The sequence below is a fragment of the Leiobunum rupestre genome, chromosome 1 (assembly GCF_980474605.1).
Source record: "Leiobunum rupestre chromosome 1, qqLeiRupe1.1.hap1, whole genome shotgun sequence".
Lineage (NCBI taxonomy): Eukaryota > Metazoa > Arthropoda > Arachnida > Opiliones > Sclerosomatidae > Leiobunum > Leiobunum rupestre.
Genome location: NC_143384.1, coordinates 23,029,266 through 23,056,776, shown reverse-complemented (window position 1 = coordinate 23,056,776; position 27,511 = coordinate 23,029,266). Strand labels below are relative to the sequence as shown.

General features: G+C 37.5%; 1 protein-coding gene across 3 annotated transcripts in view; it reads right to left on the bottom strand.

The window, feature by feature from the left end:
- The window catches only part of LOC149961386 (C4b-binding protein alpha chain-like), a 33,689-nt gene extending 20,707 nt beyond the window's left edge, over nucleotides 1-12,982 (bottom strand). Inside the window, exons 1-5 of one of the 3 annotated variants that reach the window (XM_090177078.1) lie at nucleotides 12,813-12,981; nucleotides 11,798-11,986; nucleotides 10,003-10,020; nucleotides 7,206-7,322; nucleotides 3,276-3,470 (exon numbers count right to left, since the gene is read on the bottom strand). In XM_090177078.1, the coding sequence (XP_090033204.1) occupies nucleotides 3,276-3,470; nucleotides 7,206-7,322; nucleotides 10,003-10,020; nucleotides 11,798-11,986; nucleotides 12,813-12,918 (625 nt within the window). In that variant the 5' untranslated portion in view covers nucleotides 12,919-12,981. Of the gene's footprint in view, nucleotides 1-3,275; nucleotides 3,471-7,205; nucleotides 7,323-10,002; nucleotides 10,021-11,797; nucleotides 11,987-12,660; nucleotides 12,744-12,812 lie in introns of those variants that run through there. The other 2 variants (XM_090177096.1, XM_090177087.1) reach the window with 2 other exon arrangements.
- Nucleotides 12,983-27,511: the final 14,529 nt, after the last annotated feature.

The following is a 27,511-nucleotide window of genomic DNA, read 5'->3' as shown; positions in this document are numbered from 1 at the left end:
CAGACTTGGAAACAGCGGTAGTCCTGGGGCCAATGGCCCTTAAAAAAATCAGGGGCCCCTTAAAATAAATCAATTGAACGGGGGTAGCGGGCCACCAGGGCCCTCATATTAAATTAAAAATATTTTTTAAGCTGTTTCTGAAACGCTGTCTTCCTATCCTAGATGAGAGCGAAATCTAGCGTTACTGATAGTCTGATGTGTTACAAATTTTACTACTTAAGCCCAGTTCACAGTATACAATTAATTGGGCCACTTAATTGTATCCAACTAATTGTAACCATGTACAGTGTGAACAGAAAAAGTGGTGACATATAGTGTAAACAGAAAAAGTGGGGACAATTCTTAGAATTATTCGGCTCACACTATACAACTTTCTTGCTTACAATTAGTTGGATACAATTAAGTGGCCCAATTAATTGTATAGTGTGAACTGGGCTTTAGTTACGTTTAATATGTTTTGAACATCTGGCAACGCTGTTCGTTGGAAATATTCGCATAGTCGCGTTATTTATGCTTGACTTCCATTTCGAGACGATTCCGAGCTGCTCACGTTTTTCTTTGAAAGTAAGTCTACGTGAGAGATGATTTTATTTCTGATTAACAATTACTTGCAAAATAGAAGAGTTGCTTCTTCTTGTATATTAATGTAATTCCAAATATCTGCGTAACGAAAATTTAGGCCTAAGTTAAGCTTGGATGTTGTATTGTACTATTATCATGAATACCAGTGCTAGTTTGCCTAATGAAATCTATAGCCAAACGATTATTAAATAAAAACTTAAACATTTTAGTTCTAAGCTAATTATTAATTCGATCAAAAAATTAATATTAAATTCAACAATGTTATTACAATTTAGGGAAGACATTAATTATAAATTTTGGAGGTAAAGGTAAACTAGCGAAGAGGTTAAAAGTAGGAAGGGGTTAGTCTAGAAATTAAGCTTAGAATATAATTATTGGCAAATTGATATTATTGAAGTGAAGTAGAACTCATGAATGCCATGCAATGTGGTTTAGGCAAAATTCTTACTAACTTTACCACCTGATTCCTATTGTCGAAAAACCCATAGTGGTAATAAATAAAGTCAGTACCATTGCAGAGGGGGCGGTTCGATCTGGGCTGCATTTTTAACATGAAGCAATGTCATTTTCAACGTATTTTGCGTTGGTACAGGACCGTTCTTAGAGCGCTCGTGGCCCCGGTTGAAATGCATGGGCGAAATGCATGGGCGAAACTGAGTGTAGAGGCCCTCCGGTTTATACATCCCTATGGTAAAATTTTAGAGGCCCTGGGCGACCGTCCTGCTCCCCCCCCCCCCTTAAGAACGGCCCTGTATGTTGGTATTATAACTGCACGCCAAATTAAATGTTAGCCCAGGGCACCAAAACCTCTATTTACGTCACAGAACGAAATCGTATACTTGGCGCTACGAATCTAAAGTGTTATATATAAACACGCAAATTTATCGTCTAAATGATTTTTGGGCATCTTTCGTTGTAGACACACAACTTACTAAATATTGTCCACGCAGTTCAAAAGCTTCTTTATGAGCTCTACTTCACTTCACTTCAGTTTGGTTGGGTCAAATAATAAAGAAAAACAAAAAATTCAGTTTTAGGAAAGAACATAGCGGAACGGGCTCGTCTCACACCAAGAGCCCGAGCTCGATTTGAAGCTTTGAGAATGATACGAGCCCGAGAAGAGACCAAAACGTTGTGGTCATTTAATTTGAGCCCGAGATGAGACCTTTATATTCTAGCGTATTTTTGTGTGCTCGAACTGAAACTATTTTAATACAGCGTATATTTGTGAGCTCGAGATGCGACCATTAAAATATAGTAAATTGCAGTGACCCTTAGCGGAGTCCAATATAATGTACTACTACGAGTCCGAGCTGAGACCATATTTTTGTAACGACGCCGATATGAGACCTTTTTATTTTTAAGAGACGGTTGTGTCCGTTTTTGCACGATTATATTTCCCCTTGGCCACTGGGGAGCGCTGCGGAGCAGAGCAAGAGTACGTACTTAATAATCGGTCCCCAAAATCGTCATTTGTTAAAACCACCAAATATTTAAAATTTGTGGAAGAACATCATATTGATATAAAATGTTTGATAATCAATAAAATATTTTTTCCAAATAAAAATTTTCTTAAGAATCAATTTTTTCTTTGAATAATCCGAAACGTCTCAAGAACTCGATACGTTTGGAATTCTAATGTTGCGGGAACTTGCCGCGTTTGAATCTTAAACATTTCAAGAACTCGACGCGTTTGAATCTTAAACGTTTCAAGAACTCGACGCGTTTGAATCTTAAACGTTTCAAGAACTCGACGCGTTTGAATCTTAAACGTTTCAAGAACTCGACGCGTTTGAAACTTAAACGATTCGACAACTCGACGCGTTTGAATCTTACACGTTTCAAGAACTCAACGCGTTTGAATCTTAAACGTTGCGACAACTCGACGCGTTTGAAACTTAAACGCTTCCAGATTTCGACGCGTTTGAAACTTAAATGATTGGAGAACTCAACGCGTTTGAAACTTAAACGCTTCCCGATTTCGACGCGTTTGAAACGTAAACGATTGGAGAACTCGACGCGTTTGAATCTTACACGTTTCAAGAACTCGACGCGTTTGAAAATTAAACGTTTCGTCAAATAGACGAGTTTATATTTTAAGCACTACAAGACCTCAACACGCATAAAACAATCATTTCTAGAACTAAACATGCTTTAAACGAAAACGTTTTGTAATTCAACGCTCAAAAAGACTTAACTTTTCTTCTACTCAACGCGTGTTGGTATAGTATATGTCTGTGAGAGCGTTGCATTTTCCCGTTTAGAAAAACGTCTAGAATTTAAACATTGTTTTTTCTGTGTAGCAAACTCAACGCAGAAGGAGTTGTTCCGAGTTTTGCTGCGAGGCGAAAGTGCTAACCACTCCGCCACCCCACCTTGAAATGTTAGATAACGGTGCTCAAGAAATCGCGGTTTACAACCTATTTGAAGGATCAGCCAAGGCTTCAAGAAATTTGAAAGGCTTTCAAAATTGAAGTATTTTAAAATACGCTTTCATCGCCTCGGTACGCGTCAGTTTTGGGGGGAAAATCAGATAAAGGGCTGATTTGATTTGCTTTCGGGAGAGAGCTTACTGTCAAAGTGCGAGGATGGACCGGGAGCAGCGCTCAAAGCCGTTTAGAGGTAGTCATTCTCTTCAAGTACAAAAATTAAGTTATGGTCTTTCATCTTCTCAGTTAGCAAAAATGACTCACTTTTACAAGACGTCACTTCTTCAATTCCTTTGCCATGAATGTCACATCGCCACTTACTCGGTCCCACCATGTAATGGTTCTCGTTGCAAGTGAAGTCGCAATGCACAGCGTGATGTTCGCGAACGCCACATTTTATATTTCCATTGGTAAAAGTCTTTTCCAAGTGTTTCTTATAATCTAAACATTTTCCGTGCACTAAAAATGACAAAAAAGGATTAATCTTTGCACAAAAATTTCCTTGCTATAAAATTTCAGCAATTTTTGAGTTTCATTTATTCAAAACGATGCGAGATAAAATGTGTGTTGGTAAAGAAGTTAGTTTTAGCAGATGTAACGCTTTACTACAATTTCAAAATAATTAATTTTAGCCGAAATGGTGCGGCGGAGAGGATAGCGCTTTCGAATCGCGGAAAGAGTAAGCAGGTTCGAGCCCAGCTGGTGGCACTGGCGGAAAACTCGGCTTAAAGGAGTTCTTCGTTTTTTCCTTACCATAAGAACTTATTAAAGTTAACGTTAATAGCGAGTGGAGGGAGCTGTTGGCTCACGTGGCACTTACAAGGGGAATACCCGAGGTGTTTTTTGCCGATTTAGTTCAAAGTCCGGCGTAATATAGACCAATATGAGATATGAAATTTCGCAAAAGGAGACGTTGCACACTAACCTGACACTTATTTTTCTATTGTTCATTCAATGCCATTCAGTTTAATACGTTACTTGTGATATTAATGTAATTACCATCAATTTGAATTCTTTAACTCGAGGGGTAAGACACTCTGCCAACTCGGTGTACACTGCCGTACCGTAGACAGTGCTAAATAGAACTCGCGAACTCTTGAAAATATGTACCTTTAACAGTGGTAAATGCACGAACTCGGTGTACAGATTATCTGAGACTGTGTTACAACTCGCTTTAACTTCAAGCCAAGCTTTTCAATTGAAGATTTTATTTTTCGGAACCGGGGCGCTTCTAGCTGTGAACCATCGGACTGGCGGTTTGGTATCATGCCAAGATGGGTCGCAGCGACCTTCACTCAGCACTCAACTCTACTTTTTAGCAAGGGGTCGACAAAGCAGCGACTAATCGAACATTTTGTCATTGCTGGGAGCCCAAAATCAGGGGCGTAGGAACGTTTTAGAGTTTGGGGAGGGGGGGGGGGGGGTACATTGCGAGCTAATCGATCGAAGTGCTCCACAACATATGATATTAAAAAATTGAACCAATATTTGGAAATTTTACTTCAATTTGACCAAAAATCGAAAGCAGACGAAGGATTATAATGAAGAGCCTTCATTATAATTCTTGGTCTGATTTTATATAGTTATTTTGAAACTCGGCCGCTAGGGGCGAATCTTCTATCTACTTTCTGAATGAGTCCTTATAAATGACAAATTAGACAAGTTGAATTTGAATTCGCCCTTACTTTGTTGTTAAAAGTTTTAAACGACAAATTTATCTTTTTCATAATGGTTATAAAAACAAATTTACAATATTTCAGGGAGGGGGGACAGGTGTTGTTCCCTAGCAGAAAATTTAGGAGGGGACATTCAGCACCGTAACCAGGATTGGATTACAGGGGGGCGGGCACGCAATGGAAACAAATAAAAAAAATAAAAAATTGTACATACAACCATACGTTTCAGGGTGGGCACGGCCCGACCGCCCCCCCCCCCCTGGTTACGGCCCTGGGGACATTATCCCCTTGTCGCCCGGGCTGCTACGCTGCTGCCCGAGATGAAATGTCGCGGTTGTTCAGCACACTTTACCACCAAAGTAAATTTTGGAAATACAAGTTTTACCAAGTTTTTTTCCACGGGCGGAACTATTGCGTTAGAGCGAATCGTCTAATTTTGACCTTGAACTACCGCTGACGGCTATGTACCGTAGCTGGCAATCGTATATGAATATTTTTGGAATTTAGCACTACTTTTTCATCTCTAATCTGCATTCAAAACTGGAAAATTAATAGAAAATGCGGATCACCTTGCGACGTATTCTTCTTAAACGAAAATGGTACACTTTTTCTCACAGAACGTTTCGCACGTAGACCTCGAAAACGTTGAAAGCTGTTTGTCATAAATTAATTTCGGTGCAAGCCCAATTTGACTGCACTAAAAATTTACAACCTTTTTTCGGTTGCAATGACAAAAAGATAATTTCTTTGTTTGAAGCAACATGGAAAAATCAGTTTTTAAGGGCGAAATTAAAAAAAGTAATTGTTAAATATTTAAATATTCTACAGAAATCTTAGTAAATTTGTATAATTGCCAAAATAAATCGTTAAAAACGAGACTAATAAGGAAAGTTTTGTTAAAGTGTGATAAATGTATAAAGTGATATAAATAAAATAAAATAAAGTTGGATAAAATCGAATAAATTGGGTGAATTCTAATATTTTTGGAAATGCCGCTGTTTTTCTAAGATAAATTATTTCGGGTATATTCGATTAAATTGGGTTAATTTATATATATTTGGGCAATTTAGGTGATTTTTAGGGGAAAGCAACTTTAAACGGTTGGATAATTAGGAACCAAATCAATTAACATTTAACCAGAGTTGTTCGAGTGTACCCATACTTACTGGCATTTACCCAATTTACATATTTTTATTCATTTTCCTATTCGTCAAATAAAAATTAATTTATCCAATTTAAATGTTTAGACCAAAAACTGCATTTATTTTTCAAATGATTGGGAGCTAACCCGATTTAATCGATTTTATCCAATATTTACATGAATTTACCAAAACTACTTAACATTCCTCGAATTTACTTAACATTTAAAGATTTTATCAAAAGTTCTTTAATACACCCACTTTTAAAGTGTACCAGTAATAAATTTCCGAAATTATGTAAATATGCCATATTTTGTCTCATCTTGTTTAACGGCATTCATCACACATAATCAATATTTCGAATTATCCCTCGATTTTTTAGTGTTTACCGCAATTTTCTGACAATAATGTACTCGGATCTCAATCGAAAATTCATGAACTGAAATTTTTTCAATTTCTCCATGTCAAATACCAAAGAGTTAAGATTTTTTTTAAGTTTATTACTCGAAGATCTATTTGATCCGAGTGTCGCGTTTTTTGTTTGCTCGAAGACCTATTGGTACGAGTTCCTAGTAAGTTTTTAATTTGTTTAGGATTTAGCTATATTATCCCTTTTAATTATGGACTAATCTATTTTTTCGCGTATTTTATCATTCAAATACCAAAGAGCCATTGTCCTTTCTTTTTTTTGCCAAAAACATTTTCGGTCGTTGTATGAAATCGAAAACCCTTTGTAACTTTTCTTTTTGGGAGTTTTCAAATTACGTGATCGTCTACTTACCACCCCGAGTTTAAACCAAATCGATAATGAATACCTCGGGATGACTCCTTGTAAGTTTTGTGACGGTCCAATAGTTCTTTGTATAAAATAACCCTGAAAATCATGTTGAAATGTTGCCTCCCCGCTTCAGCTGTGGATCCGTTTTCTCTCCCACTAAAGAGCTTATGAACTCATTCTTAGGCATTGGCTGTACTATTCCAGGGCAACATTTCAACAAGCTGAGCAAGCGTAAAGACATTTTATAAAATCAACTATTGGCGCTAGAATAGCGAATGAGGAGTTTATTTTTCAATAGAGAGCCGAGGGGCTGATCACTCCCCGTAATCGGTGTACAGGCCTGTAGCTTTGACTTTACTAAAATGATTACAGATTTAGTACTACCAAAGGCTGTACTCATTTTTCTACTCCCGTAATCGGTGTACAGATTTTTAGGAAGTGGTTAGCCCCTCGTAGAGAGCCGCTGCTAAACGGAGTCGACATTGGCTATTTTTGGGCCAATCGCAGAGCCGCTATTCCCGAACACGTGGTTTGATCTCCCGCTACGCAATGGTGAAGGTCCATTCAAGGGTCATCAGACCTTTATGTATGCCAGACTTACCTTTCTTAGGAACACAGGCGCAATGATCGGTGATTTCTTGCCCCTCGCAAGCGTAGATTTTTCCTAAGCGACACTCTCCTCGAAAATCCTTACAACCATCGCATTTTGGCGAGTTTCCTGAAGTTATGAAACGAAAATTAAATCAAGCTATTCGAGTAATTCGGGGCACGCGCTTGGCTATAAAGTCATGAGACAGTTCCCTGCCGAACTAGCGAGACTCTAAATGTAAACGCTTGGATTGTCTAAGATATAGTGCAATGGCCCTAACGATTGTCCAAGAAACGGGCCTAGGTAGCCGCCTCATCGCTTTAAAGCTCGTCTCGTATAGAAGTTCGCTTCCTAAAATTACTTTTCACGTTTTCGTAATTGTGTAGAGACGTGATTTTACGAGGAAATATACCATGACGAATTATAAGAGATCGGCATCGCTGGAACTTAAATGGGTTTCTTATATTAGTGTATTCTCATTTCATTTTGGCAGCAAGTCAAAGAATCTGAAAAAGCGACTTCATTGGACGTAGTTTGTAAAATGAAATAATAATTGGTGAACTGCCCGTTTTGAAATTGTTTCTCTTCCCATTCTATCGTAATGCGAGCTTTTTCGTTAATGGAATTCTGTTGCCCAGTTTTTGTTTCCTCGGGGATTCGGGGAACTTGACAGTCAAACTTAGGTCCCGGGCGATATTTTTGGTCACCTAGTCTTTTCCGAGAAAGCCAAACCGTTTCCGCCATCCGCAATTACCGTGGACCCTAAACAATACCCGAAATTGAAGCGGAAAATCTTCTGTCTTCAGAAGGGCATCTTTTACCCATCCACTTCCTAAACTGCGGCTGTTCCTTTATACCCATCCACTTCCAAAAACTGCCTCTGTTCCTTTATACCCATCCACTTCCAAAAACTGCCTCTGTTCCTTTATACCCATCCACTTCCAAAAACTGCGGCTGTTCCTTTATACCCATCCACTTCCAAAAACTGCCTCTGTTCCTTTATACCCATCTACTTCCAAAAACTGCGGCTTTTCCTTTATACCCATCCACTTCCAAAAACTGCGGCTGTTCCTTTATACCCATCCACTTCCAAAAACTGCGGCTGTTCCTTTATACCCATCCACTTCCAAAAACTGCCTCTGTTCCTTTATACCCATCTACTTCCAAAAACTGCGGCTGTTCCTTTATACCCATCCACTTCCAAAAACTGCGGCTGTTCCTTTATACCCATCCACTTCCAAAAACTGCGGCTGTTCCTTTATACCCATCCACTTCCAAAAACTGCCTCTGTTCTTTTATACCCATCTACTTCCAAAAACTGCGGCTGTTCCTTTATACCCATCTACTTCCAAAAACTGCGGCTGTTCCTTTATACCCATCCACTTCCAAAAACTGCGGCTGTTCCTTTATACCCATCCACTTAAAAAACTGCCTCTGTTCCTTTATACCCATCCACTTCCAAAAACCGCCTCTGTTCCTTTATACCCATCTACTTCCAAAAACTGCGGCTGTTCCTTTATACCCATCCACTTCCAAAAACCGCCTCTGTTCCTTTATACCCATCTACTTCCAAAAACTGCCTCTGTTCCTTTATACCCATCCACTTCCAAAAACTGCGGCTGTTCCTTTATACCCATCCACTTCCAAAAACTGCCTCTGTTCCTTTATACCCATCCACTTCCAAAAACCGCCTCTGTTCCTTTATACCCATCTACTTCCAAAAACTGCGGCTGTTCCTTTATACCAATCCACTTCCAAAAACTGCCTCTGTTCCTTTATACCCATCCACTTCCAAAAACCGCCTCTGTTCCTTTATACCCATCCACTTCCAAAAACTGCGGCTGTTCCTTTATACCCATCCACTTCCAAAAACTGCCTCTGTTCCTTTATACCCATCCACTTCCAAAAACCGCCTCTGTTCCTTTATACCCATCCACTTCCAAAAACTGCCTCTGTTCCTTTATACCCATGCACTTCCAAAAACTGCGGCGGTTCCTTTATACCCATCCACTTCCAAAAACTGCGGCTGTTCCTTTAAACCCATCCACTTCCAAAAACTGCCTCTGTTCCTTTATACCCATCCACTTCCAAAAACTGCGGCGGTTCCTTTATACCCATCCACTTCCAAAAACTGCGGCTGTTCCTTTAAACCCATCCACTTCCAAAAACTGCCTCTGTTCCTTTATACCCATCCACTTCCAAAAACTGCGGCTGTTCCTTTATACCCATCCACCCATATTTAAAATCGCAGGAATTCCGGACCAGTTTATCCTTTCAGTCGGTTCGCAAAAACCAATAATTTTTTCCAAATTTATTATCATTTTCACTAATTATTCCGGGACAGAGCTTAAGCCCGGCCCGTTTCTTAAGACACGGCACCAATCGAACCTTGGTTATTCCTAGTGTACGCATATAGGCCTTTATTAAAATGTGGGTAAAAATGACGACCCTCCCAGCAAAATTTGAATTTATGTGAAAGACCAAAAAGAAACTGCTATTTCGTTACACGACGTCTGAAACGCAGACGATTTTAAACCGAAAACACGAAACTACGCAAGACAGGAAATTCGTTTTCATATAATTTCAAATATTGCTGCGAGGGTCGACATTTTTACCCACCTTTTAAAAAAGGCCTATAGAGTTTCCCACTACTACTGAAACGGACCTTTGCCAAAATTCGATTGTCCGTATCCGCTAGCACTGAAATGCAGTATTAATTTTGCAAATGATTCTTTGCCCTTTAATAGCGGGCTATGATAACAAATAGAGGGAAACAAAAAAGTAATAAAATAGAAAAGTGTATTCTTACGGTAGTGGTTCTTTTTTTCTGAAATAAAAATGTCGATTTACTTTATGGCAGATGTAAAACACTCATACGCGAACAGTGTTCGGCGATCTTAAATTTGGCGTATCTAAAGTGTAGGGAGCGGCTTGGAATCGGTTATTACCATTAACCAAGGTTATGTAAGGACGGGAATGGTAATTTTGAGTTTGCGAATATTTATAATAGGTAAATCTCTTCCAAAAAAGGATGGGAATAAAAAACGGTAACTGTCATGGCGACCACTATTAACACCACAGCTGTGACGTTACAAGTTTTCAAAATCGTATCAGACGACAACACTCTATTCTGGACTTCTCATAAAACGCAAGAATAATAAAGTTGGTTTTTCCGTGTAGTATAGCACAAAAACCATTTTGCCGTCGTGTACCCACATGTGTCCTACATTTTCCTTTATTTTACCTATTTTATATCCTATATTTTCTTATAATTCGCGTTGACATTTCATATTTTTCCTATACATTTTCCGATTAATTTCTCTGGTCACCTGCGTATGAAATAAGAACAATTTAACATTTTTCGAAGTGACACTGTAGCGAAAGTTTCAGTCGGGTTGAAACACGAGACAATAATACAAGTTAAACCACCTCTTGGAAACGTGGAAGGGCAAGGAGACTAAACCTGATGCTCTTCCAGTAAGTTCCTTCAATCTAAGGAAGTTTTGATATCTCATCGGTTCCCCGAAACTGAAGTCTTCGACGCGTTTGAAGCGAAAAGTGGTCACAATAAGCAAACCAAACATTTTCGTAGAAAAAATGTTCCTTTTCTGTTTTCTGCAATAAGTTTTTATAACACTAGTTTCGCTCCAATTTATTAAAATGCAAGGTTGTTGATTTTTTTATATTATTGATTTAATAAGGTTTTATGCCTGTCTTTCTTGACAAATTGATAAATGCTTTGAGTGCGGCGATAACCTTAACTATAATCGTATAAATTGAATTTTCTTACCTTGGTTAAAACTATAATTAATTAGAAATAATTTATGTCGACGGATACTTCATGGAGAGCTTATATTTGTAAGCTATATACAATCTGACTAGCCGCTTCAGAAGGAGCTCCTCCGAAAGCTTGCGCATTTTTTTTTGTTAACATAAACTCACCATAAAGTATCCGTCGACGTTAATTATTTATAATAATTCAAAGTTAACTATACTTTCAATTAATATCTATTGAATTGAATTAATAATTCATAATAAAATTTAAATGCAGTTTATCTGAATTGGAATTTGTAAAGAACCTAATTTCGTTCATTTTCATGAATATTTATACGTGATTTAAATCTATGCTTTTTAAAAAAATAGTTGATTGAAATCACACAACCCCGTGTGATAGATAGAAGTTTGTTTTTTATCTAGAAAATATAAGAATGGAAATTGAAATTTTGCAAACAAAATAGTCGAACCAATATATTATTATTATTATTATTATTTTATAATGAAGATTTTCCTGAAAAATCAGGGAAATCAGGGGAAAAAATTATGATAACTCCAAATTATGTGCAATTTGTTTTAGTATTACTGAAATTATTACTTAGTATTGAATCCATACGTTCAATCTTGACTATATTATATTAGAAAGTGTAACAGTAATGCTTTTAACATTTTAGAGACCCCTATTGTTTTAAAAAGTACACCTGGAAAATATTCAAAACTACTCTGGAAAACCTGGAAATATCAGGGAAAATGGTTTTTGAAATATTGTATGAACCCTGTTTACGCCACTGACCTACAGGCGTTAACCCACGTCTAATATTATTAGTTACCTTCAATGCACTTCAACTTTCTACCCTCAGAATCCTTCCATTGGCCGCCACGACAAGCGATTAAAACTTCCTCCACTTTGTTTTCCGAGACAAATCCTGCTTTGCATTGCACAGCGTAATAACCCGCGTCGTAAACTATATACTGATTTGAAGGGATAACTAGTTGTTTGTTGGCGCACGTTCGTTTTTCTAAAATGAAATCGATACAAAGAAAAAAGATAAAATTACCAAAATCAATAAAGTGAAACCTAGGAGCAACAAACACAGCATGCCACACAAGAAGAACGCAACCCGTCAAAAGTCGTCTATTTTTTTGCGTAAAATTTTCATCGGTTAGACGCTTTAGCGCCTGCTGCCGTTGGAAGTGGAAAATTCGGAAATTGTCTTCCCCCTTTCCGTAAAATGCTCAGCGTAAAGGTTCGTCCAATGAAATTTGTACACAACACTTCGTTAACGTGTTTAAAGGCTAGCGGCGTTCTCCTTGCGTTCGTTGCTTCTAGGTGAAACGAAGAACACAGCAGCGCTTCCAACGTGCAACTTGACAGGTTATTCAGGTCTTAATTCTCAGATATCTGAACATCATCAATCAGGTTCGTCTTTTATATTGCCCTGAATGAGGCGTAGGAAACTTATAAAAAACTCGTATACTACTAGCAAAATCCAAACAGTAATACTACTCCTTTGTTAATAAATGGATTTAAAATTAAAATGATCCACATATCTGGAAATACACCGTCCTTCTTGGATTGGTTTGAAGGTGAATTTAATTGATTTGTATTTGTGGCAGATACTCTCGTTTCTATCGTCATTATGGCACTGTTATCCGAGAGTGGTTTGGAAGCGCTGTAAAGCAGTCAGTTTACGTAGAAGCAAGTAGCGGCCAACGCCAAGTGTCCCATTCATGGACTGAAATCCAGCTGTTTTCAAGCCGCTTATTGGCTACTTCTACGCCTGCTTATGCCAACTGTTCCATAAAAAATTACGAAACGCGAATAATTTTTCAAGAGTGCCCTACTTTCGCAAATAGTTGTGTCGATAAAACGAGCTGTATCTTCACTGTAGATGTGGCCAAGATCATACCGTAGCCGATGGTCGCATCTGTACAGCGGGTCGGTAGCCATCGTTCTCACGGTATCGTTTATGCACTTGATGACGCACAAGCCATCTGTGCAATTCGCTTTTTCATTCTCCTTTACAATGGGATAGCAAGGATCTAGATAAAGAAGAAAAGTACTCAGCGATTTTATCACGCTCGATTTATGACGCGAATAAAAATAAGTTTGCTTTAAAGACCCTATAAAATTTACAACCACAGATATGAGCTACCAAGAACGAGTTAGTAGTTCATATCTCTTGGTTGGTAGAATGACCACCAGATTAAGTTGATGGCCATATCGTGCTTTTATAACAATTAATTTTACGTTTCGATTCAATAATGTTTATGTCGCTGGAGTAAGCGTTTTTTATAGGTCGATATCTTTTTAAGCGTCTAGGACTTTTATAGGGCCTTAAATAGGTTTGAATAAATCGATCTCATAATACTCAGTGCACCCACCACCTTAGGTTCAAATCTACTTTCGACTTTTAATGTCATTAAATTAGTTGCCTGGGTTACATCAAGCTCGTCATGCCACGTGAGCTACCAGCTCTCTTTTTTAATGCCATTAAATTACTAAACCGAGTTACAATAAAGCCCGTCATGCCACGTTAGCTAGCAGCTCCTTACACTCGATATTACCGTTAAACTCAAAAAGTGTTTACGGAAAGATGAAACAAAAAACCCATGGGAAACCCCTTTAACCAGTGGGGAGAGAGCTTTCTAACTTAACACGAAAGGAGTTGTTGCACGTTGGCACCCAGTGACACAAGCTCTTGCTGCGAGGCGAAAGTGCTACCCACTCCGCCAACCCACATTCAAATCTTTTAATCTAAAAGTTTTCTAGGGTCTTAACACTTAAGCACCCGCTAAAAAACGAACGTTTCGTCGTGTAGACAAATCTTTATTGCGTCTTCGCTGCACGTTTTATAGCCTAGCTAAATGTTCTTTTTTAAGGATAAAGAGATCACTAGGCGCGTAGGAACATTTTGGATTTCGGGGTACAGCCGCAGTATTGAGTTTGATACCCATTCGAACCAAATGTTAAAACGTCAATGGAAACATTATCGTGTTGCGTAGTGATTTTTTAATCATCAAACAAATTTGCAGGGTGAAGCATTTATGTACGTCAAAAATAAGTCTCATTAGTAACATAAAACACATTTAAGTATGACACTGTAACGATGACTTTTGGGTCACCCCCGTTGTTACTCATGGTTATGAATTCTTCGAGGTAACGATGACGTAACGATCACCCCCTTTTGGTACCTATGGTTAGGAATTCTTCGATGTAGTGATGGCTTTAGTGTCACCTCTTTTATAACTATATATGGTCAGGAATTAATCGACGGAACGATGCAATGTAGGATCGCCACCTTGGTTACCGATGGTTAGGATTTCTTCCATGTAACGATGACTTTAGGTCGCCCCCTTTTGAAATATGGCAAGGAATTCATCGATGTGACGATGCCCTTAAGTATCTTCCCCTTTGTTACCGATGCTCAGAAATTTTCGATGTAAAGATGACTTAATGATCACCCCCATTTATAACTATCACCAGGATCTTTTCAACGTAACGATGCCCTTTATGATCACCCTCTTTGTTACCGATGGTCAGGAATTCTTCCAGGTATCGATGACTTAAGGATAGCCCCCTTTGTTACCTTTGATTAGGATGCTCTTTATGATCGCCCCCTTTGATATCGATGGTTAGGAATTCTTCGATATAACGATGAATTAAAGATCGCCCCTTTTTAGCTATGGCTCGTGATTAATCGATGTAACGATGCTCTGTAGGATCGCCCCTTTGTTACCGATGATCAGGAATTCTTCCATTTAACAATGACTTTAGGGTCGCCCTTTGGAACCTATAGTTATGAATTATCGATGTGATGATGCCCTTTAGTATCGCCCCCTTTGTTACCGATGGTCAGAAATTCTTTCATGTAACGATGCCCTTTATGATGACCCCCTTTGTTACCTATGGTTAGGAATTCTTCCATGTAAAGATGAATTAAAGGTCGCCCCATTTTTTCGATGTAGCGATGCTCTGTAGGATCGCCCCTTTGTTACCGATTGTCAGGAATTCTTTCATGTAACGATGAATTAAAGGTCGCCCCATTTTTTAGCTATGACCTATGATTCATCGATGTAGCGATGTTCTGTAGGATCGCCCCTTTGTTACCGATGGTAAGGAATTCTTCCATGTAACGATGAATTAAAGGTCGCCCCATTTTTTAGCTATGACCTATGATTCATCGATGTAGCGATGCTCTGTAGGATCGCCCCTTTGTTACCGATGGTCAGGAATTCTTTCACGTAACGATGCCCTTGAAGATCCCTAACTTTGTTTCCTATGATCCGAAATTCTTCCATGTAATGATGACTATAGGGTTGTCCCCTTTGGTATCTATGGTTATATATTCTTCGTTATAATGATGAATTGAGGGTCACCCCATTTTTTAGCTATGACCTATGAATCATCGATGTAACGATGCCCTGTAGGATCTCCCCCTTTTTTTACCGACGGTCATGAATGCTTCCATGTAACGATGACTTTAGAGTCACTCCATTTGGTACCTATGGTTAGGAATTCCTCGATGTGAAGATGACTCTAGTGTCACCCCTTTTATCACTATGGCCAGGAATTCATCAATGGAACGATGGACTGTAGGATTGCCCCTTTGGTTACCGATGGTGAGGTTACTCCCTTTCTTAACGGTTTATTTGTAGATATTATTCGCGACTATTTCTCTCACCGACGCTATGTTATTGAAAGAGGGGGGGAACAAACTTAAGCTTCTAAGCGCTTCAAATGACCTTGAAACGTTGGAATATAAAGTTAAGTTTAAAGTTTGCGCTATAATTATTATCCAAGATGGCAGTAGTGCATCAGGGTTTTCAAAGCGAAACATAAAACTAAAAGTTTCGTCTCATATTCTTTGTTAATCCAACCTCTTTTTTTAGTTCTAAAGAGAGGCAAGATCTTAACTCGCTCTTTTATTTTTTCATCTAAATTGTTTTCTTTAAGCAGATCATTGCAAATAAACTTTTAGGACCGAGCCTTTTTTCAATATGAAATCTCCCGTTTTTAAAGTACGGCCGTCCTTATTCAGCTGGCCGCAAATTAACAAATTGTTCAATACAAATAAAGATGAACTATATTCCAGTTGAATAAAATTATTGGTACTGACGGGAATAAAGTCACCCGGATGTTCCGTGATGCCTAGTTCGAGAACCTCTGTTTTAAACGAACGAATGTCTTACGTTTACAATGAGGAATGACCCCACTCGAAACGCCGTTCAGGTCACACGTTAAGGACGCGTTCCCCTCGAGCTCTTGACCTTCGGGGCAGGAGAAGTCGCATTTCACAGTTTTAGTCGCATCATCCGTCTGGCATGTCGTTGTCCCATGAAATACTTCATCCGGGTTTGGGTAATCGTCTTTGAGCGTTTTCTGATTGAGAATCCTCACTAAACGCTCGCATCGCCCATGCACTATGGAGTATAACAGAAACGTTGCTTTAGTAAATCATGGCTTCTTTGGCAAAATAATTCGCTTAGTTGTTAGGCCAAGCCAAAATTGAATGCTAAGAAGTTAATCTTATGAACGATATATTTTTTTAGGGGATGACGACGGTTTCAACTGGACCCTCCCCGTCCACGTTAGAAAAATGCCGCTTAAAAACTGGAATCTTTCCTATAAATTATTCTCATTAATTTCCCAAACCGATATGACACTTTTATCGTTTATCGATATGCCGATTTGACCCCAGGGGCGGATACAAAAAAAAAACTAAAGGGAGGGGGCGGGAGCGCTAAAAGAGATATTGAGCATTGAGCTATGGGTGTAATAACAAAATAGTCACTGTTTGACCCGTACAGATTTTACCCGATATTTTGCGTTTAAGTACAATATATTTTATCAAATACGGTTTAGATGGTGCAGTTAGCCTTGAAGTTTGATAGCGCAGGGTTCTTGGTTCACGTTTGGGTTTCGGCCACTCGAACAGAACCCTCCATCCCAGCCATGGCTGGGCATTGGTTAATAGTGACCCATTTTCCGCTAACGTAAGATAACTCGAGTTCAGGATTGTTCTGGGTGCCCCAATGGGCGATTATTAGGAAATGGAGTTTTCAATCTTGAAAATGACTATCTCGACCTTTAAACGGTGATCTCAATGAATTATATTTTTCATTCGGATACGACCTGAGGTAGTAGAGTTTCTCATATAGATATGAAACTCACCTCGTTTAGGGGTGCATTTGCATTTTTCAAAATCCATCGGGTCCTCTGTGTAGCAAGTGTAAATTTCCTTCTGGCCACACGGGATTTTTAATTTAGCGCAATGACTGCATTTCGGTGGTCGTACTAGAAAAATATTGCGTAAATGGTTAGATTTCGGAATAACCAAATGTGGTTAAAATCCAAACGAACCAAATGTGGTTCAAATCCAAACGAACCAAAAGTCACGTAAAATTACCCAACCCAATAAAACTATAAGTAACTACGTATCGTTTTGATGGCAATTTTTATAAGAGATCAATTTTTCGAGAGCGACGGTACCTACGATATCCCACCTCCACTTTTTTCTTATTAGGTGAATATTTTTTTAAATAAAGTTACGCGGCCTTCTTCTTTGAATGTGGCTCTTACGTCACAGTCTCTAGATTTTACGCTTGCAAATCGCGCTTGCGAATAATATACCAATGAAGCTCTGTCTGCTGACGGAAGAGCAGCATATCATAAAATATTACTTTTTATTCATTTTATTTGAGAGAAACCACTATTAGGGGAATTATCCCCTAGTGTCTAAAATATGCGGTTTGTACCGAAAACTAAACGTTGTAAAGTTGTACTGTGTAAAAAATCAGTTGTGTGAGAATTGCCATACGTGGTTTGATTTTATTAGATGAAGGAGCTAACTCGGCGAGCATTAGCTTGTAAATCGTCTCATCATAGTCATTCTCCATAAGCAGAAATAAATCTGATCTGTTAAATAACTAACCCCATTTATACTATGAAGGGCAATATTTTCTAACAGAATTGTATGTATGTGAGGCTAAAATAATTTAGATTTAAAAATTATATTTCCTTTTGTCAATTAACAGGATGAAACAGATATTTCCAGCGTTAATACGCATTCGCAACGACACGTGACAAAATGGTGCAATAGAATAGAAGATACGCTCAAATTTAGTTAATTTCAAAATAAAAAGACTTTTAAGCTCTATTGGCTTCTAATCTTTCTAACCTAATAGTAAGTTTTTTTCTTCAGAATTATTTAACCTAGTACATCAATCAACTTCTTGAATTTGAAATTATCTAATAACTTACTATATAAATCCTTAGTGTAATCTGAAAAGAAAAACAATTCAATCAGTACAGATCGCTGGTGGGCTGCCGGATGCGCCTGGAAAGCTAAACAAGTCCACTACAATCCATACCCATTAATAATCAACTCCTTCCGCGTTGAGTTTGCAAGTTCTCTCTCCACTGGTTTAAGGGGTTTTACCACGAGCTCTTCGGTTTCCCCTTACATAAACACTTATTGAGGTTAACGGCAATAGCTAGTGAGTGTAAGGAGTGGTTGGCTCGCGTGGCATGCAGGGCTTGCCACCACCCTCCTACGCATTGTAACCCAGCCATCTGAATTAATGGCTTTAAAAGTCGCTTGATTAGCCTAGCGGATTATTATTATTATTATTATAATCGGTTAATCAATAATGACGCCTGATGTCACCGAAGCCAACGTTATTTCATTGGGTTTGAATAATTAAACAGCTCGTCTAATACTCTACAACGCGTAGACTCAAATCAAACAAAGTCAACAAAGATCATATAAAGAGTAGCTTGCACGTGCAGCCTCCATCGATTCGCTGAACGGCTTTTATTGAAGTGCCTATTGAAAGGAACGATTTGCAAAATTTGTTTAAACTTTCTAAAAAAATTAAATGAAATTTTAGCTTAATCCGATATGGGAATTTATAATAGACTACTTTATTTCCTTTAATACTAAGAAAAAAAGCTGGAATTGATTATAACGTTAAACCAATAAACTACTGAACCCGAATCTAATTTGCACACTTGTAACGCCACCGTGTCCAATATTAGAAAGATTTCGACACAAATAGTAAATACCGGCGCAGTGAAAGCGAACGACGTTAGGCCTAATATCGTTCAGGATCATTCTTATTTTTCGCTAACGCTTTCCACGCGCAACCTTTGTTGGCTTGTTGAAGGGTTTTTCCAAAAGTCTTATAAGTAGTTGAAAATTTAGAAAATTTGGTATTCCCGAAAGTTTCCATAATCAATACTATCAATTCCGATCAATGGATGGCGATATTTTTTATGTATTTCAAAATAAATAAATTAATTAATTTGGTAGAAATTAAAACTGGATCTATTCCAAGTAGTCCCTCACGTTAGCATATCTAGATATTAAAGAGGCCAGACCACGGTTGCACTTCGACCCTGTATCACTGGATATTCTTTTAATTATTTCCATCTCATTCTGGTCATTTCATAAATATTAGCGAAGAGATGTCAACGTCTACGAGCGCGAACTAAATGTCTCGAGCAACGTCAGAGTTTATAGCAGTCGTTCAAATTACGCGTGACAAATCTATATAATAAGGAAGAGCCGGTCACTTATTCGTAGTTGTCATTGGGCGATTTTTTTCCGTCATCTTGCGGTCGTCGCGTCGGGCGTTAGGGACTCGCTAGAGTCCTTTTGGTTTTTTTAATCTAAAACTACGCTACGCGTTTTCTAACTTGACCGTCTCAGATTTCCAATGACCATTTTAGTTATTATTTAAAAAGATCTTAAACGTGGCCGTTCAAATTCACTTTTGGCGAGAAAATATCCTCCTTTCCAAAAACTAGGGGGGGGGGGGGTTACACTCGAAAGAGAAAAATATTCCTTCCATAGTAATCCCCACGCTCGCTTGGCCTGTGTCCCTAAGCGATGCTTTCGGCGCTGACCCTACCGGAGAGGGAAGGGGGAGGGGTCTTGCAATTGAACCGTCGATTCTGTAGCCTTTCTCTCTATATATTTTTGTTCTGCGCTATTTTACTTTTGTAGAAGCATAGAAACTACAAGAGGAATAGAAGGAGCTGTTGAAAATGGCCACGGGCGAAAAGTTCTCCTATTATTTCCGGTTATGACGTCAAGTCTTGGGTCCAATCAGAGCTAAGCAGTAGCATCAACTTTACGAAAGCATCCAGAAATGGAAAGTGTTAACGTTTCGACTATTAATTTTAATAAAGGTAAGTTATAAAACAACCGTATTCTTTTTTCAATGGCAAGTATTAACTATTGTGATTGTAATTATTTAATTTAACAGACAATTTGTCTTATGGGCTGCTTAAATTTAAAAAAATAAACACTTTTTCGTTAAGCCTTGCCAGTAAGGGAAATAATAGAGAACCATACATTATAAATACAGAAAGTTTAACCATGCCATGGTATTTCATTTCAGATAATTATGAAGAAACAAAAACTGTTTTAAATAAAACTTTAAACGAGTTAAAAAATTATCTTCCTTGTGAATACGTTGATGAGGTGATGAGAAATAAAACAAAACAGTTTCTCGAAGAATTCCATAGCAATTCAACAATTATCAATGCGTTCGAACAAATTTTGTTTCAACACTTGAAATCCCACAACTTGAATTCCCAAAGTACAAGAGAAAGTTATTTAACTGTAGTTAATTTGATTTGTCGCAAGGAGAGGAAAAATGATGCAGTAAGAATTCTTCTTGAAAAACAACTTAATAGTTTTAAAGAAATGGACGTTCAGCATCAAAGATCTGTTTTGAGTACTATTTATGAGAGGTTCTTTACGTTGTCCATGGTTGTTTTAAAAATTGGTACCGAGAAAGTTCTTTTACAATATGAAAAAAAGAAGAAGAAAATGGAAGCTAAGCCAGAGTTGTTTCAAGAGCAAAAAAAGGATTAAATTAAGATGTTTTGAGGTTTGTGAGTGGTTTCGCTACTTTTAAAGCATCGAAAAAGACCAAACAAGATCTGGCCAGCATCAAAAAGGCCATTCTAACAGACAAGGAAATTCCGCAATCACTATCCCTAGACCCATCGGAACTGTGGATATCAAAGCTTACACGGGGAAGATTAACTAATGTCTCGGATGATTTTTTTGAGATAATGAAGAAGGTTAAAGAAATATCAGACATGTTTTATGTTGAATCTGCCCAAGAAACCAGGGGTCTAAAACTAAAAGTTATAGCAAAGAATGCAGTTTTGGATAAGAAAGAAATCATGGAGAATTGGTCTGAAATATATCCAAATGATATCAATGAAAAAGTATTTAAGAAAATTTTGGATGTTTTCTTCAACACAAGGGGAAAGTGTCTTGTAAATGGTATTCAAGAACAATATCAGTTAGATACCAAAGAAGACTTGGCCCTCTAATACCTTAGACAAACCTAAAAGGAATTAAAATATTTGATTTGATTTGATTTTGATTTGATTTTGAAGCTTTAAAAGTCAACAAAGCACTCAGGAAGGATTTACAAGAAAAAACTCGAAGGCAGCTGCAAAAGCTACAATATCTGACTCGTGCTGCAACTGTTCCCCTGATAAAGATTTTTCTTTCCTGGATAACGATCCAGACAAAGATCTGTATTTAAAATTTTACAAGCAAAGTTCCTGTGATAAGGCGAGTAAACCTAGTCATCTAGAGAAAGAAAAGTCTGAAGATTTTTCATTCCTTGACAACGATCCAGACAAAAATCTCTATTTACAATTTTACAACCAAAGTTCCTGTGATAAGAAGAGTAAACCTAAGAAACCTAGTCGTCTAGAGAAAGATAATTATCTTAAGAAAACCACTAAACTAAAAACTAACAAAACACTTCCATCGCCTACTACAGGAGAGGACAAATCTCCAATGAAGAAAAAAACTAAAGTTTTGAGCATTCAAACAAACAGCATGAGTAACTCCACTACCTCGGGTATTAAGAATACCTAAATCCAGCCACTACCTACAACTACAAGCCATTGTGATATTCCGAAGAATATTGATCCTTCCCAGGGCATAACCCAGATTTTAAATTTATAAAATCAAAATGTGATATTTGACCAAAATGAATTGAGTGAGATATTACCTAATTAGTTTAATTACCTAAAATATGTAAAACAAATGTTTAAATTTTATTTTTTTAAAGAATAAAAGTCGATGTTAAAACACTAAGTTTCTTTTGTGTTGCCTCCAACAGCTTCTAGAATAAACCCTTTTAAAGACTTGAGTTTATCGATGTTGGCTTCGTATAACCAAACTGACGGATTGGTGTTCCTTCCACATGCAGATCGATGACGCCCAAAACTTTGCTCCAACGGATCTTGGTTCAAATGCTGTGTAAGAACGTAAGGCGCATCTTTATTTAGAAGGAAACGTACAATTTTTACAGTTGAATGGGCTGAAATAAAAATAAAAATTTCAGAAAATGTTAATAATAGTTCAAATACGCATGCATTTTTATTTACTAGTTATTTTCAGCCCTTCGATAGTTTCTCGGCTCAGCATCATATTATCTCGCTCGAACTTTGAAAAGTCACCTGGTCTTGCTTGGAAATCTCTCTACCATTCATCCAAATATGCAATAAAATCGCCTTCTAGCCACTGTAATTAAATTTTTATGTCATTAAGGATTAAATTAAAACTAAGTTGCCTTTAAAAAACTAACCGTTAATCGCTCATCGTCAATTGAAGTGTATGGTTTTTTATCTTGGTTGAGGGTTCGATTAGCTTCACTGGAACTTTTAACATTGCAAAGATCAAAGAACTTGTTGAATGTTCTAATGAACTTCACAGTTTCTGTATATCGATGCATCTCTTTCCCAAATAAAACTTCAATTGCCGATGCAACTGTTTCGCTTAAAATTTGCACTGCAAGGGAGACACGCATTCTTGAGTAAGATTGAAGGAAAACGTGAGAGTACGTTAACTTGCAACTCCTATATCATCACACATTTGTTTGAAAACTTCATATTGAAATCCAGATGAGTTCGTAGTAGTGTGCATGTGGTTATATAATGTTCTAGTAGTAGGAAGATGTATGGTTCTTGATTTTCTAAAAGCTTCGTAAGTCGACTTGGATTTATTTTTCAAGTAGCAGCACCATTTAAGAAATAGGGGGTCCCATTTCATGCCATATTTTGAAGTGGTCATGGCTTTCATTTGTTGTTCCAAGTAAACTGATAAAAATGAACCTGGCTTTTCTTTATTTAGTCGTCCTTTACATATCTGTATCATTTTCTCAGTGATATTCCTGGATTTCTTAAGTCTTGACAACATCTCTTTGGAATTGGAAACCACTCGTTTGGCTTTTTCTGATTTTGTGGTACTAGGCTTTGGTTTTTTAAACGCTTCAAGCTTCGGGCTTTCATAGCTCTTAAGGTACAACGGTATTGCGAACACTTCCAACAACGGGGAGTGTTGGATGATTTCGTGAACAATCCCGAACAACTTCTGCTATATACCGAATCTATAGGTACGGGCACAAATAACCTTTTCCTGTAGGTGCTTTTCGGGATTGCTTGTACAATGCTACTAAGTCACAGTCATCATTGCTCGGGCATATCGAAAATGCATCCAATTTAATCAAGAAAATGTTAATGTCATTGGCTGATTTTACTATGAGATTTGGAAAAATTCTTTCCGGATCATTTTTTTTATCCAAAACTTTCACTGATGCAGAAGTAGCCTTGCTTGATATTGTTGTAAAAAATTCCTTATCTAGTTCTAAAGCCCATCCTTTTGGTAAATGCAGATTGTTAAAGTCCACTTTAGATGGTAAATCCAAATAGAATAGTTCTCGTGGGCAAACACTTTTAGATACTTTGGGCGTTTCAGTTGCCTGCAACAAAATAACATTTAAATCAAAGCTATCAAATTAATGGAAACTGAAAATGACTTACTACTTCAAAGTTAGGTGTGTTTTGGTTGTGAATTTGGTTCTGCGGTGTAATAGCGTTAAAAGGAATAGGATCAGGGTGTTCTGGAGTAGGTCCTTGAACATATGTAACTTGATTTATTTATGTTTTCAATAGATAAATTATCACGTCCACACGCTGAAATCCATTTTCTACATTTTTCCACATCGATTTTTGGTGATGGGAATTTAACGAAAAACACTCCATCACCACCTTTCACTTTATATTTTAGACTTTTAATTCGCGATTTACACGCCCCATACGAACATTGGAAGCCCATCACCAAGACTATTTTGGAACTCGTTAGCTGATTAATTCAGATAAAACAACTAATTAACAAAATCAAAAAAGTCTTAACATTTTCAAACCTAGATGCTAAGCCTTTGATTCTATGGTAGCCGAAACCAAAGATAATTTAAACTTCGCCGAAACTAACTAAGCCAACCGCAAAATGCTCTAACAGATCCAAAAATGACAGCCAATGAGAGACAACCGGAACCGAGCAGAGAACCCGAAAGTGGGGGTAAAACGGGGGTGTGCCCGTGGCATTTTCGTAAAGCCTGTACAAAGGGGGGACCTTCTATTCCTCTTGTAGTTCTATGGTAGAAGGATAGCGTGTTTTTTTGGGACAGAGGGAAATCGGGACTCAAGGACGAGCGTATATTTATTTGTTCGTCATGAGAGTAAATCAGCCATTGGACACTGTTAAAAATAAAGGTTTATAAAACGACCAAAATTGGACTTTTAATTTATTTCAAACCATTTAGTTACTGAAAACGGTCTTATCTATTATTTTAGTCTTTCATGTTTAATACAATACCTTTTGGGGTATTGAAAAGGAACTATCCCTAAGAATAAACCTTTTCCAGTCCTGGTGGTAAAGGTATAAAAATGTTATGTTCTAACATTTAGTCCTTTTGAATACCCATTTAATTCCTTTAAACGAAGAAAAAAATGATATGGACCAATTTCGAGACTAATTTTTGAATACTACGTTATTTATTTTTTAATATTTTCTTTAAAATAACATAATGCGAAGAAATTCCAATCACCAGGAATATTTAACTAAGGTTAAGTCTTTAAAACTTTGATAACAGATTTAAATATAGGGGATATTGATTATGGCTTCAAACTATTAGTACCCAAATATCGGCACTAAAGTAATTTTTGCTAGGTGTAAATCAAAAAATGAAAGTATTAAATGATACTTTACGTGATCAACTCCCTTCGTTCAACGACTATTTCCCCCTAGCGGAAACCAGCTTAATCTGGCCATGTTAATGGTTAATATTTTGAGTCGTATTGAATAATAATAAAAAAAGTATTAAATAAGGGCCTATAAAGGACTGAAAATAAAGTTAAAAAGGATTAACGTCTTACTGTTTATGAAGTGAAACGGATAAAAGAGTGTAAAATAAGTACTTAAACACTCCACAAAAGGACTGAATTTGGGGAGCAGAAGGTTTAAATATGTTCTATGATAAAACCCTGAATGGTCTTAAATATTGGAAAATGTTTTAAGCACTTTAGAGGTCTAAAATAAGACCTTTATTTTTAACAATGGATACAGAGGGTTTAAAGGGGTACGGGGGGGTTTGGTACGACCGTGAGTTTAAGTTATTTTCACATGGAGAAATGGTGGAGGAAGGGCCTTACTGGGGTGGTTCTATATTTGGGGAAAAGGGTACCATGGGAATTATCGCATGTGAAAAAAGGGAGGGGGGTCTTACTGCGGTGGTTCGACGATGGGGTAAAGGGAGCCACGGAAAATCTCGCATGACAAAATGGGGTAGGGGGGTTTACTGGGGTGGAGTGCCTCGAAACACACAACTAGCTGAGGGCCCGCCTGTCAGGAACGGCATGTTTGAACCTTTTTCGTAACTGGGGAATGAATTCATCTGATACTACTAAGGCCTTTCAATTCAGTGTAACCAAAGCAGGGAAGGTGAGAGTCAGAATGTAGAGGAAAATTCTAATTGGCCATCCTGTTACTCGTTGAGAGGTTAACACTCGACGCAGGAGTGTCTACAACGCTCTAGAAAACAAGTGGAAAATGACGAAAGTGGACCACCCTGCTGGGATTATTGTCCTTTTAAGAGCAATATTGGATAATTCTACATGTGTTTAAGTTTATATTTAGAGAACTATTATAAATTCTATGAAATGCTGTGATTAAAATATACTTACCAAAATTTGCTTCATCTGGAAAAGAAAAAAATTAATTAATAGAACCTTGGAAATTGAAGATCTTGAAAAATACAGAAATTTTATTAATTAAACTTTGTGAAAGATATCTCAATAAATTGTTAATATTCTAATCCTATATTTCCAAAACTCGGATTATCATTGACTTAAGCTACACATTTCTATATGAACTTCTAATTCCATTTCTGGAAGCTAAGATAAAGTTGGTACAAGCGGATTATGTCTGGTTAAGGTCACTGAAAGGTTGTTGACCTTGTGGAATCAGCTGGGGGATGTGTACTATAATTTTTAAGGCAAACCGATACGCACTTTTAAAAGACAGACGCGACGGTTTAAAGGCCGAGAACAGATATTAAATTTTCTAGTGCGATAATTTTGACCCCCACATAAATAATCTTAACAATTTCTTGAAAAATGACAGCGTGTACAGCTTGACCAACGGCTCAGAATGTCATATACATAACGATCATCAATAAAAGAGGCACAGTATAGTATCCACAATTTTTCAGTGGTTAATCAAAGTTGTCAGAGTAGTCAAAAAAGTTATCACTCGTCAAAAAATTGAGTACAGGACGAAAGGTGTGGAAATTCGCTCTGTTCTTGGTCTTTAAAGAAAGACATCGCCGCATACGGTCTCTTTAATGACCGAGATCGGAGATGTATTTTCTTGTGTACATTTTTCATAGGTTAGACGGTTTAGCACCTGCTGCCGTCGGAAGGGGAAACTTCCGAAATGGTCATCCCCCTTTCCGTAAAACGCTGAGCGTAAAGGTTCGTCCAATGAAATTTGAACACAACACGTCATCCAAGTTGGCTGAGCTCGATGGTGGGGGAAGCAAACACAAACTCTCTCTCAACCAAAGCAGTATCACAAGCTGCACTTTTCGTAAAAATATAATCTTACCTTCGCAAAAGCACGTATATTTCGCCTTGTTATTCTTCTGATATACGCAAGCCAATTTCTGGTCAGCATCGTTGCATCTTTCTTCGAAATATTTACCACAGGTTTTAACTGGAGACTCGCAACGTTCACCTTCTGGCTTTTCTAAAATTTCATTTAAAAACAATATATAATAATTATTATTATTATTATTATTTTATTGTGCTATATTGTACTTTTTTTAGAATACAGTGATACATAAATATATTGCACAACAGAACCTCTTCATACCTTAGCAGTGCTTGTACTTAGGCAGATTTAGTCAGTTGCACGATTTATAAATTCAATTACGTATGTTCCAAAAAAATTGTTGAAGAGATTATCAAATCACGGAAATCAAGAAACAAAAAGTGTCGAGTTATTTTTTACCAGTGGTTTTAGTTGAATTTTAAATCGTTTTCTGTTTTTAATTCTAAAGGTAGCAAATTGAACCATTTTGGTCTGAGATATAGTAGGTTTCTCCGAGTAATTGTAAAGTTTACTCTGGGAATTTCCACATATTGGTCCGAGATATATTAG